The 19545-nt window shown below is 32.3% G+C and overlaps 1 protein-coding gene across 3 annotated transcripts; it reads right to left on the reverse strand.

The window, feature by feature from the left end:
* Positions 1–202: 202 nt before the first annotated feature.
* LOC143080552 (uncharacterized) lies at positions 203–3929 on the reverse strand. 3 transcript variants are annotated; one of them, XM_076256443.1, is made up of 6 exons: positions 3397–3929; positions 2992–3248; positions 2662–2762; positions 2120–2355; positions 1235–1328; positions 203–635 (listed from the first exon to the last, which is right to left on the reverse strand). In XM_076256443.1, exons 1-6 carry the CDS (start codon positions 3641–3643, stop codon positions 467–469), a joined length of 1104 nt encoding a protein of 367 aa, XP_076112558.1. In that variant the 5' UTR covers positions 3644–3929; the 3' UTR covers positions 203–466. The 3 variants fall into 3 exon arrangements, with proteins under 3 accessions (XP_076112558.1, XP_076112557.1, XP_076112559.1); XM_076256442.1 differs by having other exon boundaries at positions 2095–2355; positions 3397–3925; XM_076256444.1 differs by lacking the exon at positions 2992–3248 and having other exon boundaries at positions 2095–2355; positions 3397–3498.
* Positions 3930–19545: the final 15616 nt, after the last annotated feature.

The raw sequence follows: 19545 nt of genomic DNA on the forward strand, positions 1-19545 counted from the left end.
TTTTTTTCGTTCGAATTGTTTTACATTTGTCATTTCGGGTCCTCTTATAGCTGACTATGCGGTATGGACTTTGCTCAATGTTGAAGGCCATACGATGACCCATAGTTGTTAATTTCTGTGTCATTTGGTCTCTTGTGTAGAGTTGTCTCATTGGCAATTACACCACATCTTCTTTTTTTATATTAACCAACAAAATAATCACTCAAACAAAAAAACTTTTAATTTTACAGACAACTGTCATAATACATGAAATAAACAAACTGTCTACATAATAGAGTCGTCTTTTAATGTCATTCATATAAAACTTTAAAACACCTGTACGGTTCCTGGTATGAATAAGTTTATAATGAGAAAAGTGACGATGAGGGTGAATCAACGTTCATTGAATCCGATTGCATTATTACACTGGCAATACTTGATGTTGTAATATCTTGTGCGCATGTAACAGGTGGAGCAGAATGTGCTCTTATAGGTTCAATGTCTGCTTGAGTTTTAGACCGGTTTTGCAGAAAGGCGACGTCCTGTCCAGGTAGCTGATATTGCTGCTGCCATGCAGGTAGGTACCCAACATTACTTGATTGATTACAGAAGCTGCCCATGGGAACATCCAATGCAGATTGTTGACCAGTGAATCCCTGCAACAAAAAAAAAAAAAACATGACCATATAAACAAGTTTGATCAACTGTGTATCATCGGCGTTGGAATTAGGTACTAGAACTGGGGTTATGCGGGGTTTCAAGGAAGGATAATTAACATAACTGTACGGGGTACTGTTGCCTTGTTCGGTAATGCCGATTTCTTAAAGATAAATAAATCCCAGTTCCTAAGTCAAGGATACACAGCAGTGGCGGATTCAGGGGGGGGGGGGGGCATAGAGGGCGTACGCCCCCTTTATTTGTACTTTTTCCCCCCTTTTTACGTGATTTTAGCCAAAAAAAAAAAAACAATTTCGCCTCGCTCCGCTCGCCAACAAAATATAGTCTACGCCCCTTTCTAAATTCCTGGATCCAATTCTGTAACCATATCGTTTTAATATACGTAGTATATATAAATATATATATATATGACCGGACGCATGACTATTTCAAAATGCAGCAATTACCTGAGAGTAATTACAACACGAGGCATCCAAAATATGCAGGTGAACTAAAGAAATGTGTATTTCGAAACATGTTCTGACCTTTCAGTCTTAACACAATACTAGTACTAGTAAATAATATGTGAATAATATACCTGCAGTTGCTGAAGACGTTGTTTATCACGGCTGCGTAGCTCCTTACTTTCCTTTTGAAATCTGTCCAATAGATCCATACTCTCTCTTTTAAACCTGAAAGCAAAAATTTGATATAAATTCATTTAAAAAGTGAGAATCAATATCATATTAATGTAAAATATAGCTATAATGGATTATTTTTGATACATCTCATTCTTTTGAGAAAGTGTGAGGAAAATAATTGAAAACGAATCATACTGAAGTTTGATAAACACCAATCTTTACATATAATATTTTTGCAAAGTTTCATGAAAATCTCTCAATAACTTCAAAGTTTCATTTCAAAACGGCTTAACTTAAAAACGAAGTTTTCGATATATCTTAACATTAAACTTGTAAAAGCTCTCTGTTTAGTACTCAACAATTGAGCAAAGTTTCAATAAAAATTATGGATTCGTTCTTAAATGACTACTTGGTAACAGTCGATGACGGACGGACAGATGGACAAGCGGACGAAAAAGCAGACAGACAGGCAATACGCAGACGAACGGACACTCAACCAAACGTTTTTACGAAGGGTATTACACAATGCCTTGCGACTTCGTGTGGCGGGGTATAAAAACTAATGTCATTACCATAGCGTATCATCGGACACAGGATGTTGGTACCAGGCTTAAACGATTTGTATGGTGTTCAATTTTAAAGCTGCTACAGTACATCAAAAAGTTGTTGCACTGCACCGTGGAGTTATGTTTTTCCTCCTAAAAAATCAGAATAGACCCTCTGCTCGATGATACACGATTTTTATATAGCGTATTCGGTCGTGTATAGTACACATTCATCAAGTAACAAAACATTAACATACAAAAGCATAGCATACCTCCCCCACAATCTGTCGTCAATACCTGGAAGAATGCTGACCATCCAATGTCCCCAGTTCTGCCTTTCGGGTGTCATGTCCGCGTGACTAGCCAGCTTAGCCTGCACTTGTTTCTGTAATTCAGAAGACTGTTTTATTGCTTCCTGGATGTCTTTTTCAACTGGAGATTGCATCTTCTGGTATTTCTTTTTCGTTTTTGTTGTAACTATAGGAGAGGGAATATCTATTGTGCTGGACGTCTCCTCAAGATTACATTGCGATCTAAAGAAAAAAAAAAACGATGAAAGTTGTATTTTTTGTTCTAAACAATACAAAAAGACACCCTATCTCTACTACTACGGTGGGTTTTGAACGACCTTGACTGGCTTGACACCCTATCTCAAAACAAGAAAACAAGAAATGCCGGAAGCACAATCAATCCGATACAATTACTTTTAACTGAAAAGTATTTACAAATGTAAGTGTGATGGACGGACGGACGGACGGACCAAAACATTATAATAAGTCCTGATGTGAAGATATAGTTTCAATTTAACTAATTATACAAAGAAGTAAATGGTTACTGACCTTCTTTCATCGTCTTCTTGACTTTCCTCTTCGTCCTCATGTTCACTGGGAGAATCGACGCAAGCATCTGTTCCGTATTTTGCCTTGAGTTTCTCTTTCAGCTGAAATATTCAGACATAATCGGAACATTATTTATGTATTCGAACAAGATATATCGAGATAAAGTCAAACGTTTGAAATGAAACAGCTGTAAAATGAATTTCGTAGAATCAGAACATTAAGTATCATTTAGAAAAAGAAAAAAGGTACGGGAATTCAACAAAGGAAATAACAATAAAAGGTAAAAAAAGTGAACTGAAATATTAAGTAATAGAAAACTGTATTGCACACGTTTATTCCTCCTCTGGTTTCTATTCTGGCAATATGTGGACCCAAGAAGCCAAATTTTTCTTTGATCCATTTGTCTCTTTGGGTATCATCTTTTCTGCCTGAACCAGATTTATTGCCTTCTCGTGTCAGTCTTCCGAGCTGAGATCTCATTGACTCAACCCATGTCCTGAGAGTCTTCCAATCCTCTACCCCTAGCTCATTAGCTTTTGCTTGCCATCGTGTATTTTTGAGAGCAGTATCCTTGTACTGATAATGAGCTGAAAGAGAAGAAAAAAATCGGTCACATTGATTTTTAAATATAAAGACCATGCTGTAAGTTTATCTATGTCTACTGGTGGGGTTAACATCTTTTGACATTTATTCTCCGTATTAATATTTTAAATTATAGCAAATAAATACATGTACCTTTGTTGTATAGAGGTTCGTTTTCTCTATACCAATCTGCCAACTCATCCTGCTTTTCTTGTGGTATTTCTAATGGCTTGCTTCTTTTGCGCTTCTCTTTATTGGTATTAGCTGGTTGTTCAGTATCACTATTTTGTGTTTGCTCATTTGTTTCTTGTGTATTAGTTGTTTCAGTCTCAGGCGCCACACTAACTATGCGGCCTCTGCCACGCCCACCACGACCCCTTCCTCTGCCTCTGGTCCTCATCAGAACGGTCTAAAACACACTAAAAGATAAATCAAATACCGGTAAGAGGAAAATTGGATTTAAAACGGACAATGTGCAACGTAGAATATTTCAAAAGAGCAATTATTATAAAAGGGAAAGCATTGACAATGTTCTAACCAAAGCTTTAAATGTTTTTTCATGATTCATGTATCCACTCAACAAAAATCTTATCTGAAAGAAAAAACAATAAAATCTTTCTTTTGAGTACAAAAAATCTAAATTTTTAGACCATAAAATGGGAACAAAATAATTTAATTACAATGACAGATGTATTAATAATTATAAAGTGAACCTCTATTAATGTCTCCAGATTTGTTTTAGTTACTCTGCTCCCTCTTTGCATCTCTGTCCTTTCTAAATTTTATTGAATAATGATGCCGTTTCATGATAAGTGATCACAGCGTAGTGACACGTGATACTGCGTGCAATAAACTTGCTAAATCGTAGGAAATCGTGCAAAAGCGTACTTGAACCGATTTAGAAACGTACTAAACCCTAGTAATACGTAGTGAAACGTAGTAAACCGTAGTAAAACGTAGTTTATACGTACTGAAGCGTATTAAAACCTAGTAGAACGTACCCCTTGTAGTTATAAAAAAACCTAGCAAATCGTAACAAAACGAAACAATACGTAGAAGAACGTATCAAAACGTGGCGTAAACCTAGTTAAACGTACGGACCGTTAAAAATGACAAAAAAATGCCATGAAACGTAGCATTTCTACACGTACTAAAACCTAGCTGTCGAAACGTGACAGTGTGACTGAGGCTTAAGACAAAACAATACAGTAAAGCTTTACACATCATCAGATATTCTATATCAAAATATACACCCGAAAAACTCTACCGCGTCATGGATATATCAGATGTTCATTCCCAGTTGCTCAATACTCAGTCCTTGCGTAAAAAAATGTTTCTAGATGATGTGCTATTTGTTCATAATTCTAATTTAGTACCAGATGAACTACAAAGGAAAGTAAAGCACAGATCAGGTCAGTTTTCATTTACGGCATATGCACATTTCCTGAATTCTCTTTGTAAATATCGTATGGAAAATGACATACAATGTCAGAACTCCTTACAAAACCTAACTCAGGTTGTTCAAGAAAACTTTTTTCTAGAAAATCAAGAAGCAAAAAACAATGCCGACGTTCTTCTTAACATTGCTTTATGGATGTATAATGGTCTCCTTGTTATAAATGAAAATACGATTGAAATATGTGGTCACAGAGTATAATACAGACAACAACAAATTACACAAGTACTCTTTTCAATTGTTGTCTGTATGTGTAACAATAAAAATAGAAATTAATAATAACAATAATTGAATAATAATTATAATGATTAAAAAACAATTCTTCAGAGAACAATTGAAGGTCTTTCCACCTCGATAATAAGAATGAAATTAAAAAAAACGGTGTTGGAAAACGTCCTTCCTGGTTGATGTAATTTGTTACTTCAAACTGATATAAAGAAAATAAGATTTATAGGTATTTTTTCATAGGAGAAGTCTAAAATAGCCTGCTTCCGGTTAACAGACGGTCATTTTCGATTGACCTGATAAATGATGAAATGTCTACAACCAAACGCAAAAATCTTGATTATTTAATAAAGAACCAGTATGAAATTTTAGGAGAGGTCAATTGACCTTTGACATTGACCTTATTTTTGAATAAATAGGGAAGAGCTAATTTCCATTTTCCGTCATCCGTGGCAAGTTGGTTTTTCTTCAAGGGAAAGAGGAAATTCAAACCTTTGTTGTCCGTGCGCAAGTAAAATTAAATTACAGAAACTCCCTATTCATGCAGATCAAATGGTCAATGAAACAATTGTGTTCTTTTATTTTAATCAAATCAGGAACAAATATGGATATACTGTTCCAAGATCAAAGTCTCAAAGCAGGATCGTTTTTCTTTGTGTAAATAATACAGGGGTTTTAAAGTCTAGGGGAGAGAAACATGCGCACATGTTTTGCAATCACAGTCATAAATACTCTTGATTGTTAAGCAAGGGAAATCTGCAATTTCAAGTCTATGTAGATGCAAAGAATGCAAACAGTAAATGATTTAATATCCCGATCTCAAATTGTTGATTTTCTGCATGTAATTATCACTTTTTTTTGTGCCAATACATTTTAATTACTGATCTTATGTCACAAATAGACATATGTCAAACTAAAATTAATATATTCCATCAAATGTTTTGTATATATCTAGATGAACACGAAATTAAATTATCACAAGCTAGTTAGAAAAACTAATTAATTTCAAATGAAGTAAAAGAGTTCATATTTTCAAATTGAACTACATGTATAAACATGCAATAAAAGTAATTACAAAATTATGAAAACATTTTTATAACAGTATAAAATTAGAGTAAAGTTCATTAAACTTGTGGGAAAATGATTTTTTTATAACAACTTTCCCATTGAAAGTTACAAATGTATTAAAATCCTAGAACACTGGACTATGGTATTGGAATATGCTTTTTTTTTACAGAAAATGTTGTTCATTCTGGTGGAAACCACCAACTCTATATTGATTCATAATTTCATGTTTGTTTTTAAACTAAAATAAGTGGGGAGTTTATTTCCTTCCAATTGATATAAATTGAATGCTTGTAACAAGAACAGAATTGCACTACTATATAAATAGTTTTGATTTACAATGTGGTACTATTTTGAATGTAGTACAATATAATTTACAGACGATATTATCTGCCTTTACAGATCGTCTGAAGGAGGCAACTCTGAGGAAGAGAATACACTAAATCAGCTGTTAGTAGAAATAGATGGCATGGGAACTGTTGAGGGAGTAATTATGTTGGCATCAACAAACAGATCAGATGTATTAGACAATGTAGGCTTTTTCTGCTTTTTTATCAATATAATTAAAAAGACAATTAGACAACTCTAGATCTCAATCTAAGAGCTGTTCCAAAAAATGCTATGTCCCCCTACATTTCATGTGGGTGGTTGTATTTGAAATACCATACTGCAAAGAGAGTGTTGTTCAGATTGATTTTACTTCTGTAGGTGTTTGGGGTTAAAAAGAAATGTGCTGTCCTGGGGGGATGTATGTAGGTAGTATTTCTGGAACAACCCTAGGTGACAATGTATAAAATGCCTGCAAACTTATGTAACAAAAACAGGACAAAAACAAGACTGTGTTCCGCTCTTTGGTCTGCTTGTTGTCTCTTTGACACATTCTACATTTAAATTATCAATTTTGTTTTTATAATTATCAACATTCTCTTGATATTAGTTTTCAGTCTGGTTTAAGTGTTTTTACACTTCATTCACTCAATGAAATTTTATGAAATTTGAACAGAAGCTCGATGGTCAAAAGATATTTTTTCATAATTTCTGATAAATGGACTTAGCTTTATTTTAATGTCAACATTAAGATACAGTTAACTTTTCATTTTGATTTCCCTAAAATATGTTTTTGTTACTTAATTAGTTAATCTCTACTTCATAATTTATGCATAAGGGAGGACAAATCTGTTTATAGGGTATATGAATGTGACAAGGAATCTGAAATTTTGTTTCAAAATTTGATTCAAAAGGAAGCTTAAAAAGAGAGAAAAATACGTTTTATGTTGTTCTCACTGCTTGGATTCTTGCTTGAGAACAAAATAAAATGGGATTTTAAATTTAAAGATTTTTTTTTATAAGTTTCTCCTGTTTGTCAAATAAAAATTTATTTTACAGACTACATTTTTGTATTTTTAGGCTTTACTACTACCAGGTAGATTTGATAGACAGATTTTAATAGATTTCCCTACACTGATTGAAAGGAAGGAAATGTTTGATATATACGTAAAGAATCGAAAACTGTCCGAGACCTCAGAAGAATCTATGGCATACAAACTTGTTTAATTGACCCCTAGAATGACTGGTGAGTTCACTAGAAATATGTTAATCATGTGTTCTAACCTTACATATAACTTGAGCAATTGTTTTTGAACATGTAAGAAATTAGATTAATAGATCACCAAAAACAGTGAACTTGAAGAAAACTAGAAAATAGACCGGGCTGGTTTCAATCTTTCATATAAAGAAATTAAAAAAAACAAATGTAAAGTATCATTACTGATCATGATTTTCAAGTCTAAAATAATCATGGAATGATAATGTTACATTGGCCAAGATATTTCCTGTTTCTCTTCAAATTATAAAACTCATTTGTATATCTTGATTTTCTATATAATAATCATTTTTAGGTGACGACACTGCTAACATCTGTAACGAAGCAGCTTTACCTGCAGCCAGAGAAAAGCAGAAGTAAATTGAAGTAGCAGATTTTGATTTTGCTGTTGAAAGGGTCATCAGGTAATTAATCATAAACTTATGTACTGTAGATTCATTCTTATTCTTTAAATACAATATATGTCGATTTCTTTGGTAAACATATATAGTCAAACCAGGCACAAATTTCCTATAGGCTATCATGTATGCAGACTTCGACAAAACCAAGGAATTAATATCCATGAACATCAATTTCCTAAATCCATGAAAAATGGTACCCACAAAAAAATGCATTTAATTTGTCCATCTGTTTATCTGTTTATCCAAAAAATATTTCTATCACACATTATTTCTTAGGTATTACAAAACAGAAGTATTTCCTATTTGTAATGTGTGAGTATTTAGGTCTTTCAGACACTTCCTTCCTGAACGCCAATAACAATACTTTTGATTTTTGATATGTTAAATGCACTTTCAAGTTTTTGTTACACTCATCTCAAAAAGTACAAAACAAATGAGCAGTTTGACAGTGATAAGGTTAAATGTATACACACTTTTTCAATATGGCAGATACCTTCTGCCTGTTTTCTGATACTTTGAAATATTGTTGGGTTTGCTTAGCATGACACTTCAAACTTATTGTTAGTATTCTTTGATTGAAAAAACTGATAACAGTGGTTGAGCTTAACAGGATGATTATGGATTAAATGAGATTACTATCCACCAGAGTTGAGTGATGAAGATGGAAACTAAAGGTCACTGTATTGCCTTTAACAATAAATAAAGGAAATATAATAGCATATATTCAGCTATAAAACACATGATACAAAACATATGAAAGAGTTCAAACATGAAAACTAACAGCCATGAGAACCTACAGTGGAGATCACTTCTAACCTCTCATTAGAACTGTCAGGAGAACTGTCATAGAACTGTTCTAACCTGTCCTAGAACAGTCCTACCTAGAATAGTTCTACCCTAGAACTGTTCTAAGTAGAACTGTCAGAATCAGTTCTAGGTAGAACTGACTAAATCAGTTCTAGGTAGAACTGTCAGGATCAGTTCTAGGGTAGAACTGTCTAAATCAGTTCTAGGTAGAACTGTCCAAATCAGTTTTAACCGTAGAACTGTCAGCAGAACTGACTAAATCAGTCAGGACTGTAGAACAGTTCTAAACTGACGTCACTGCAGTAAGGGCACTTTAGAATTTAGAAGAAATAAATCACTTCCAATTACTTTGCTATATAATAGCAAATTTTCTATATTTCTTTCTGATCATACGTTACATGTACAAATATCGAAGTGAATAGGAAGTTATCCAACTCATCGGAGAAATATTTTTATAAGATTGCATAGGAAACATCATTGTTTACGTTTCTTCGTTCCCCGTTTTTAACAGTCTCTTCATAAATATATCTCTGCATTTAATTCATGGAATTTTAATCGTAATTTACCTTGTTTGCCTTGGATTTACATTCATTTAAGAATCTGTTTTGACAAATGTTCATACGAAAATTGTACAGTGGATGAATTATGGGATATTAATGATAAAAGTGTTGTATTATAACGTAAAAAAACTATATACATTTGCACCATCTCGTCAATTTAGCCAGACTTATCCATAACGATTATAAATGATATCTGGGAGTCTGAAACTCAGTAAAAATATACTCATCTGAACATGAATGAAGCATTTGCCACTGGACGTTCGGCTACAAACAAAATCATGCATTTTTCTTTGCCTTCTTCCATTTGTCTTCAAATTATATTAACAGTATACTATTCCAAGAAGAGAACTTCCCATACATGTACTTTTTATTTTAAAATAAAGTATATGAACCAGTCATGTGAGTGTTGGGTGATGCCGTAAAATAGTGTTGTTTAAAAAAAAAACATCACAAACTAACTGACTTAAAAAGTCACTTTAGTGACGGTTCATTATTATGGATACAGATAGAAAATAAGGGTGCGCTAAATTTTTAGATATGGTATAAATACACCTTACCGCTATTTGTCTGCCATTACTGGATATCGCACAGGTTCCCGTAAAAATTTGACATCATAAAACAAAATATCTGACGCCGTTATGGAAAAGTGATTGTTGTATGCTCCAAAAGTTCAAGAGGCCGGGTCAGCCAGGATTAGCAATATAGGTGTATTGTGTTCCAAAGTTGGTGTCATTTTTATCATACGATCCGTCCTGACATAGACATATTATTGGTTTACAATGAGGCCATATATATTTACATGATAAGTGTAAATAAGTTCAGTTTTGGTTGATATGGTCAAATAATTTTGTTAAAACGACTCAGTCTGATAAATGTATATCGAAACTACTGAAATTTGTTTACAATTCAATATTTTGAATAAAAAGAGGACTTGCAGAAAATTGCTGGTACTCTAAATTGATGTGAAATGTTTTTTTAGTCAATGTGTTACAATATTGCTGTCATATGAATTATATAATCCATCGTGATATGTAACTACATGTATAAGTGATTTACTATGCGGCTATATATATATATATATATATATATATATATATGTTACAGTGAATTTGTATAATCAGGGATTATGTAGAATCCCTAAAATTTTCAGGGATTATGTATAATCACTGGTTAGTTCAGGGATTATATATAATCACTAAAACTTTCAGGGATTATGTATAATCACTAGAAAAAACGTCAAGAATTATACAGAATACCTGAAATGATACTAAAATATATAACATATTGAATTATCTTAAAAGTTAACCTTAACATATCATAATAATAACTTTAATATTGTAAAACGTTAGGCATAATTTATTAATATGAAAGACACAAAAATATTGAAATGTTATACACAAAATAATTAAATGATAAGCAAAATATAATTAAATGATAAGCAAAATATAATTAAATGATAAGCAAAATACATATAGAATAATTGATGTTTTGTTTTAATACTGACTTTATCAGTAATAATATCAAGCGAGCCCTTTTTGATATTGACTGTATTAGTATTAATAATATCAAGCGAGCCAACACGGGCGGGTTGATGAAGTCAGTATGAAAATATTAAATTGCATAATGTTTATTCTTTTTATTATCGTATTGTTTTAGCAATTGTTTTTAGGTTGAGAATATGAAATAAAATGAAATTGCCGTTAAAACTATTTTTATGCGTACAGTCGTTTTGATAAATGTTAATGTTATGTATAATATTTTAATATTAAACATTTTATTTACAAACTAAATTTGGATGGCATCGACTATTACACATTTGCCCTGATTTTCTACAGGCATATCTATCAAATTCACATCTGTTTTTACCACAATATCAACATTTTAAAAAAAACCAACCTCGTCCTCAACATCAAATCAGATCATAGTTTTCAGCACAAACATCTGAAGGTACAAATTGTACCAATGAAGGGAAATCAGCAACCTCAAACTGATTTCTTGTATTAAAGATCCGAGCAGGATTCCATGCTATAAAGCAAGGCGATATCCTTCTTCAGTCTTTTCGTGAATATTGACCATTAGGTTTCTGGGATCTCCCTTTCCTGGAACCAAGGATTTGTATAGTAAGACTATACAAATCCTTGCTGGAACCACTAGTGTAATTGGTTTGAAATATCATCTTTGAAGCTTTTAATTATTGATAATCCCTGAAATCATATTAGGGAATTTGTAGAATAATAATCAAAATTATCAGTGATTATATAAAATCACTGGTCATTTTCATGGAATCTATATAATCACTTATGATTTTAGTGATTCTACATAATTCCTGAAAAATCAGGGATTCTACATAATCCCTGATTATAGAAATTCACTGTAACATATATATATATATATATAATATATATTAAGATTTACATTATAAAGTGTAAATATGGTCAGTTTTGGTTGATGCTGTCACATATGGTCAGTTTTGGTTGATGCGGTCAAATATGGTCATTTTTCATGGTTTTGGTTGATGTGGACAAATAATTTTGTTATATCCATGAGTCAGTCTGAGATATCAAAACTACTGAAATTAGTTTACGATTCAAAATTTTGATTAAAAAGAGGACATGCTGGCACTTTAAACTGATGTGAGCATAATTTTGTTTTCCAATGTTGCTTTCCTTTATCATGTTTATATTGAACAATCCATCCTGATATAAAAATATAAGCACTCGCAATATAAAATTCTACTCGGAACAATATTCCCCAATATTCATGCAATAACCCTATAATATAGATCATTTGTATTATAATGATAATACACTCCATCCTTACATAAAAATATTACAGATTTACTATGCGACTATAAGAGTTGTATAAAAAAGAGCAAATATGGTCAGTTTTGGTTGATGTGGTCAAATATGGTTAGTTTTGGTTGATGCTGTCAAATATGGTCAGTTTTGATTGATACAGACAAATAATTTTGTAACATGAGTCAGTCTGAGGTATGAAAACTACTGATATTTGTTTCTGATGCGATATTTTGAATAAAAATAGGAAATGCTGGCACCCTCAGTTAATGCGAGAAAAAAAATTTGTGGTCATTGATTTCCAATATTGCAGTTATTTATATACTACAGTCCCTCTCGAACTAAAATTATAACTGAATTGCTATGCAGCTATATAGATTTACATAATAAAAAGCAAATATGGTAAGTTTTGGTTGATGCAGTCAAAAGATTTTATTACACGACTCAGTCTGAAGTATAAAAACTACTGATATTTGTTTATGATTCAATATTTTGAATAAAACAAGGACATGCTCATTGGAGGATCAAGGGGAGCGGGTCCAGGGGTTGGAACCCCACTTTTTTTTTAACATCAATGCATATGAATGGGAGCATATAGTTGGACCCCCAACCTGGATCTAGCTGCCCCTGCATGCTGGCACTATAAATTGATGTGAACAATTACATTTTTTTCCAAAATTGCTGTTACTTGTATATTACAGTCCCTCTAGACCTAAAATTAAAACTGAAGTAATGTGCACCTATATAGATTTGCAGAAAGAAAAAGCAAATAAAGGCAGTTAAGATTGATGCGGTCAAAAGATTTTTGTTAAACAGGTCGTCCGATGTATGAAAACTACTCGTAAACAGATATTATATTGGTTATTGAGGTCCGATAATTTTGTTATGTGATAATGAGCCATCCTGATTCCCGGAATAACAAATGTAAAACAATTCAAATAATAATGCCCCCCTAATACTAACGGCCTAATTTATGTACAAAAATTGAGAGAAAAACAAAAATTTATGTAACACATCAACAAAAGAAAATCACTGAATTACATGCTCCTGACTTGGAACAGGCACATACATGCAGAATATGGCGGGGTTTACAGGTTAAACATGTTCTCTAAGGCAGCAACCATTTGATTTTCTTGGGGGGGGGGGGGGGGGGCTATGGTTTTTTTCTGAACAAACTTTTTTTTTCTCAGGGTCCAAAAAAAACATAGCCCCCCCCCCCCCCCCCCCCCCCCAAGAAAATCAAATGGTTGCTGCCTAATTCTTGCCGATTATAAATCTGAAATAAAACCGGCAAAATAGCAAACTCTATATAATTTAAATCGCTTTTTTACCCAACCCTTTATATTAAGGCAAAGTGTTCTTAAAACTGATAAATCAACTCTAGCCGTAGAATTTATAAATCAATTTTAGCCGCAGAATTTATAAATCAATTTTAGCCGTAGAATTTATAAATCAATTCTGGCCGTAAAATTTATAAATCAATTCTGGCCGTAGAATTTATAAAAATCAATTCTAGCCGTAGAATTAAAAATCAATTCTAACCGTAGAACTGTTCTAGAAGTAGAACAACTGACCAAATATCTGGTCAGTTCTAGCTAGAGCTGTCAGGATCAGTTCTAGGGTAGAACTGTCAGGATCAGTTCTAGGTAGAACTGTCCAAATCAGTTCTAGGTAGAACTGACCAAATCAGTTCTAGCTAGAACAGTTCTAACCTAGAACTGACTAAAAGGTGTCAGGCTGACAGTTCTACGTACTGTTCTAGAACAGTTCTCCTGGCAGATTTAATGAGAGGTTAGAAGTGATCTCCACTGTAATTTATACAATACAATTAACAAAAACAAAATGACAGACATGAACCAATGACAACTACTGAACTACAGAAACTAAGAGAATAAGACAGCGTTAAGTATATATGTTGGGTATAACATATTGTTATTTTTATACAGGTTTAATTGATACACTATTTATTCTATAGGTGTATCAAAAACGTCATCTGTATTAAGTCCAGCGGAGAAGAAAATTACAGCATACCATGAGTCTGGTCATGCTTTAGTAGGTTGGGTGTTGAAACATACAGATGCTGTACTGAAGGTGAGTGTTGTGAAAAATTATATATGTATTGATATTGTTATAGAAGAATAAAAAAAAATTATATTATGGAATAGCGAGGCGAGAGAGGGTGATGAATAAAAAGAAGACAATGCATACAATATCAAAGAAAGCTTATGCCTTAGTGATCATGAGCTGCATAATTTCTCTTTTTAATCTACTGTATTTGACAGAGAGGTTATAAGTGATATATATATGACACAGTAAAGTTGACCTATTTTATGTTTGTTTCAGATTTCAATTATTCCCAGGACAAGCAATGTACTTGGTTTTGCCAGATATTCACCACAAGACAGAAAACTCATAGATAAAGAAATGGTATGTAAGATATTTATAGTTTATAGTTTATGGATTCTATTTTAATTTAGATGACAACAGCCTTGGGATAAGATGTAGCTGAGAAACATCCTTGATTTAATTTCGATAGTTGATATTTGATTTAGTTTTCTTCTTAATTTTTCATAAAAAAATGAAATAAAATAAATTGGTTAAGGGTATATCATTGAGGCAGCGATCCAAAGACACTTTAAATTAAAAGATATCTTTTTATAGACATAAAAAGATGTGGTATGAGTGCCAACATATAGTCCATCAATAGACAGGTGGCTAAAAATAGGTCAAATTCTGACTTTCCTCTGAAAAAAAGATGAAATGAATTTAATAGATACTATCAAAAATAGGCCTAAACATATTGAAAATAACAAAAGAGAACAACAAAATAGATCGTTATTATGATAAGAACTTAATTATTGGGAAACATGTTATATCTTAGAAGGTGCCCAGATTAAACCATGCAATTTGTTGGTTATGATTCTTTCTTTAATGTTCTTATTGTGCACCTTTCATTTACACCTTCATATGATATTCATATCACTACGTTGATGAGAAATTGAAGACTTTGAATTCATGTCAATGATTTCTGTCGTTTCGTTTGTCGTGGTATTGTAATGTTCGTGCTGATATTGTGTCACCGATAAAGAATTTTATTAGATTGAATTATTCACATATTCATATTGATGTTTTCTTATCTGTACTACGAACCAAGTTAGTAATACCCTCTATGGATTATTATGTTAAAGAATGATATCAATCGCAACAGCAAAGTGCAATAACAAAAGCAAAAACAAAAACCAATTTATGTTTTTTTTGACTACAATTATTCTGTATCAGAAACCTATTATGTGTCAAATATCTAATTACAATCCTCGCTATTAAGACCTGTATCAAGTGCTAATATTGTTTTAATTTTGTCCATACTGTTCACGGTTGGACCTCTCTGGTCGTATCCAGATGCGCTCGCCGAAGCAATTTACTTATGATAGAACAGATGTGTTGAACAATGCAGTAATTGTAAAACGGACAATGGTGTTTTCTAGCTATATTTATTTATCTCAAGTTTCTGTATTTGTGCACTTTTCCTCTTTATGTTGACGTGTTTCCCTCGGATTAAGTTTGTAACTCGGATTTGTTTTCTTTTAAACGATTTGTGACTTTTGAACAGCGGTATACAATTGTTGCCTGTATTTAAAGCAAAAGAGCGGAACGCTAATGTGACTAATGGAACAAGTATTTTAAATTAAAAAAAAATCAATATGTTTATCCATCTATTACCAATATTCAGATCAGAATTGCCAAAACAGTGTCTATGATCTTCAAATTGAAAAAGACAGTCAACCCTATATATTCAATATCAAAAGAGCTCAGGGACATTATAAAGAAATATTAAATTTCATTTTTTTTTGTGCTGAAGAAAATTTGTAATAAAGATATTTTCCAATAGATCAATAATATATATGTAACACTCAGAAACGTGTCCTTCCCCCCAAACGTGTCCGATACTCCCAAACATGTCCACATCGACGTCACTGAACTGCAAAACATGTCTAGTTGTTAAAAGGGCGTCAATTAAGCGTGTCATTTGTATTATGCAAACGCCTGAACGTGTCCATTTTTTAATAAACACCCAAACGTGCCCAATCCTTCAAACGTGCTCAATTCCCCAAACTTGTCCTATAAAATAAAGCGAAATAAAAGATTGTTATACTGATATTCCGTAAGAATAAAACTGTCCTTTTCCGCTGCAAAAAAATATAATTTAATTCCGAGTTACGATTAGTGTAAATTCCTAATAACTGTAAAGTGTAAATTCTTATAACTGTACACATTTAGGCCTAATCCCAAATTCCCGGAATAATTAAGGTACAATCCAAGAGTTCCGGCAAATATTCTTCTGCATCTCTTTATATAACTTATCCAAAGTATGTTGTCGTCCTGTCCATGCATGAAATATTTGCCACTGAACGTAATATCTCTTGTTTGCGTGTATTTAAGTGATGCTCGAAACAAAAAGTTCATAATATAAAACCTTACTACCAGTTTATAATTTTAAGAGTTTTTTCTATTTTTTGAGAGAATCGAATAGTTTCTTAGAGAAGTTATAAAAAAATCGGTCTTTACTGGCTCTTAGATTTTTAAGTTTAACTAATGTTAATCCCGAATAACCGTAAACACATTTAGGCCCAATCCTAAATCCCCGGTATGATAATAAAACTTATGTATAGTATTTATTGTTAATATGATATCGTTCAAATAATGCATGAAATATTTGGCACTGGACTTATGACTCTTGTTTGTATGTCTTCACTTTAGTAGTGATGCTGGAAACCTAAAATTTATTAAAATATCTGATAACCAGTTTCTGATTTGAATATCTTTTAAAATATCAGAACTGTTGAAAAAAAGGAAGTCAATCCTTTTAAAAGCCCGCCGTGCAGTATTCGCGGATTACAGCTGATTTCCCAATGCTTGCAAAGTAAAACTGTGTTTGGCTTGCTTACTTTGTTTGTATAATTGTTAATCCAAGCTTTGTAAATAAGATTGACATCTTTAAACAATATATATAGGCATTGTTTAACCTGAATATATTATATTTGAATTTAATTGGTAGTTATCCTATGGATTGTACAATATAAAAACCTAGCAAGCAAGCTAACCAAAGTTTTGTTCTACATGCATTATGAAATTAGCTGTAATATAAAAGGCATCATCGGAGTTTATTAGTACAGAATAATTACATAGTAAACGATTAATTCAACTGAAACAGAATTGTTTGTACATGTATGTGCACTCTAAACGAGCATAATACTTGCAACTGGAATATAAGCAATTTCAGTCAAAAGTTGATTTATATGTTACAGGTTAAATTTGCAATAACAACCGGCATTGAACCAACTAATACTAATAAATGACCACTTCATCAACTGTGTCCCCCATTATAGAATTGCCGTAAACGTTATTGATTTTATTCATGTATTAGCGCTAAAAGACGTGAAACGTCCTGGCGTTTAATAGTGGACACGTTTTGGCGAATAACAATTATCGGACACATTTGGGGGTTATAAAATCAGACACGTTTGGGAAATATTGGATATTACGGACACGTTTCGGGAGAATAGACACGTTTGGGGGAATCGGACACGTTTGGGGGACAGGACACGTTTGGGAGTGTTACATATATATACATATAAGGCTAAACAATTTTCCCACATTACAATGTTTTTCCACTTATGAAAATGTGTGATGTTTGGTTATAGTTCTGTCTTGAATAAATATACATGTTTTTTTTAATGTTTATATATACTTGTAATGATTGTAATAATATATATATACACATTCAAATAATCCATACTTTTAAAGATAAATATGGAAAGTGTGTTACTGTTATTTAATCATATTGTATTATATTTGTTTATGACAAAGGTATGATTTGAACAATAAATAATCATACATATTATAATGTTATTCGAACTCTATATTATGATTTTGAAGTGTATGACCTTGTTAGGGAACGTCCTTGATATTACAAAACATATAGAAGTTTTACTAATATAGTTATTGAAAGACCAAAACATTTATATATATATATGTATTTACATTAATAATGAGTTGAATGAAAAGATAAATCATAAGAACTAACTTATACAAATGAGAAATCTTGTCTGCTTGATTACTGCAACTCCATCGTGCATTTTTCATTGCATGAATTTATCGACGAAGTGTAATGTATTGAAATTGTTTGTCAAAAGTCTCTACAGAACTTAATTACTAAAAACAGCTGCAGACCGATATAATCTCGTCCTATCATGTGTCTTATTTGTATTAGTTTATCAGTATGGTATTAAAACCATGAAACTGTGCAGACGACTTTATTATCTCTCTTGCATGTAATTAGTAGCTATTTTATAGGAAGTTATAATAATTCATGGTATACACGTATAGTATTTGTGTCAGTCTTAAATAAGAAACCATATTTACAAAACCTATAATTTTATCGCCACAAACACCACTGAACTAATATGCATTTGTTCGGACATTTTACGGTCATTCTCACGAGTTGGTTTATATTATCGTTATCACATGTCTGATTCATGCAAGAAAACGGATTTGTTCAGACTACAATCCATTCCCTTTTCCCCATAATGTAACTTTCGGAATTAAACTAATCATTGTGTGTTTACTGACAGTGCAACACGATGAGTGACACTTGTGGAGTAGGATCTGCTTACACTTCCGGAACACCTGCGATCGCCCCAATTGTTAGGGTTCATATTTTCAGTCTAGCTTTCTGTGCTGTGTTTTGTTACAGTGCTGTTTGTCTGTGTGTCTAATTTATTTTTCAGCAATGTAGTTATCAGTTTATATTAAACTTTAAGATAGAGTATATGTCCATTTGGTATCTTTCGCTTCCCTTTTATCAAAACATAATATATCACAATGAATACAAGCATAGACCACAACTCTAGAAATATGCAAAAGTAACAAACGTTCAGATCAGGACTAGGCATACTACATGGACAACCATTAAATATTGAAGTCAAATTTTCTTTCGGTACGAAGGAAAACGAAAAGAACTTTAAGATAATCAAGGACATTCTCTAACAATTTCAAAGGACCCATGCTAAGATCATGATAAAGAGTTCGAATAATGTTAGAATATGATTATTTATTGTTCAAATTATGGCCTTTTACCTGTGAACAATATACAATATGATTAAATAACAGTTACACACTTTTCATATATAGTTTAACAAGTATAAATACACATTTATATAAACCATGTGTTTTGTCGGCAAGACAGAACCAGAACACAAAACGAGATGCTTGTTTAAATTGCTTATTTACATTTCATCAAGCATAAAGGCAATTAGTAATACTAACCTGATATTTGTGGTTAGACACATTTTCACAAGTAGAAAAATATTATAGCTTCGAAAAATTGTGA

Source organism: Mytilus galloprovincialis, chromosome 6, assembly GCF_965363235.1.
Source record: "Mytilus galloprovincialis chromosome 6, xbMytGall1.hap1.1, whole genome shotgun sequence".
In the NCBI taxonomy this organism is placed as follows: Eukaryota; Metazoa; Mollusca; class Bivalvia; order Mytilida; family Mytilidae; genus Mytilus; species Mytilus galloprovincialis.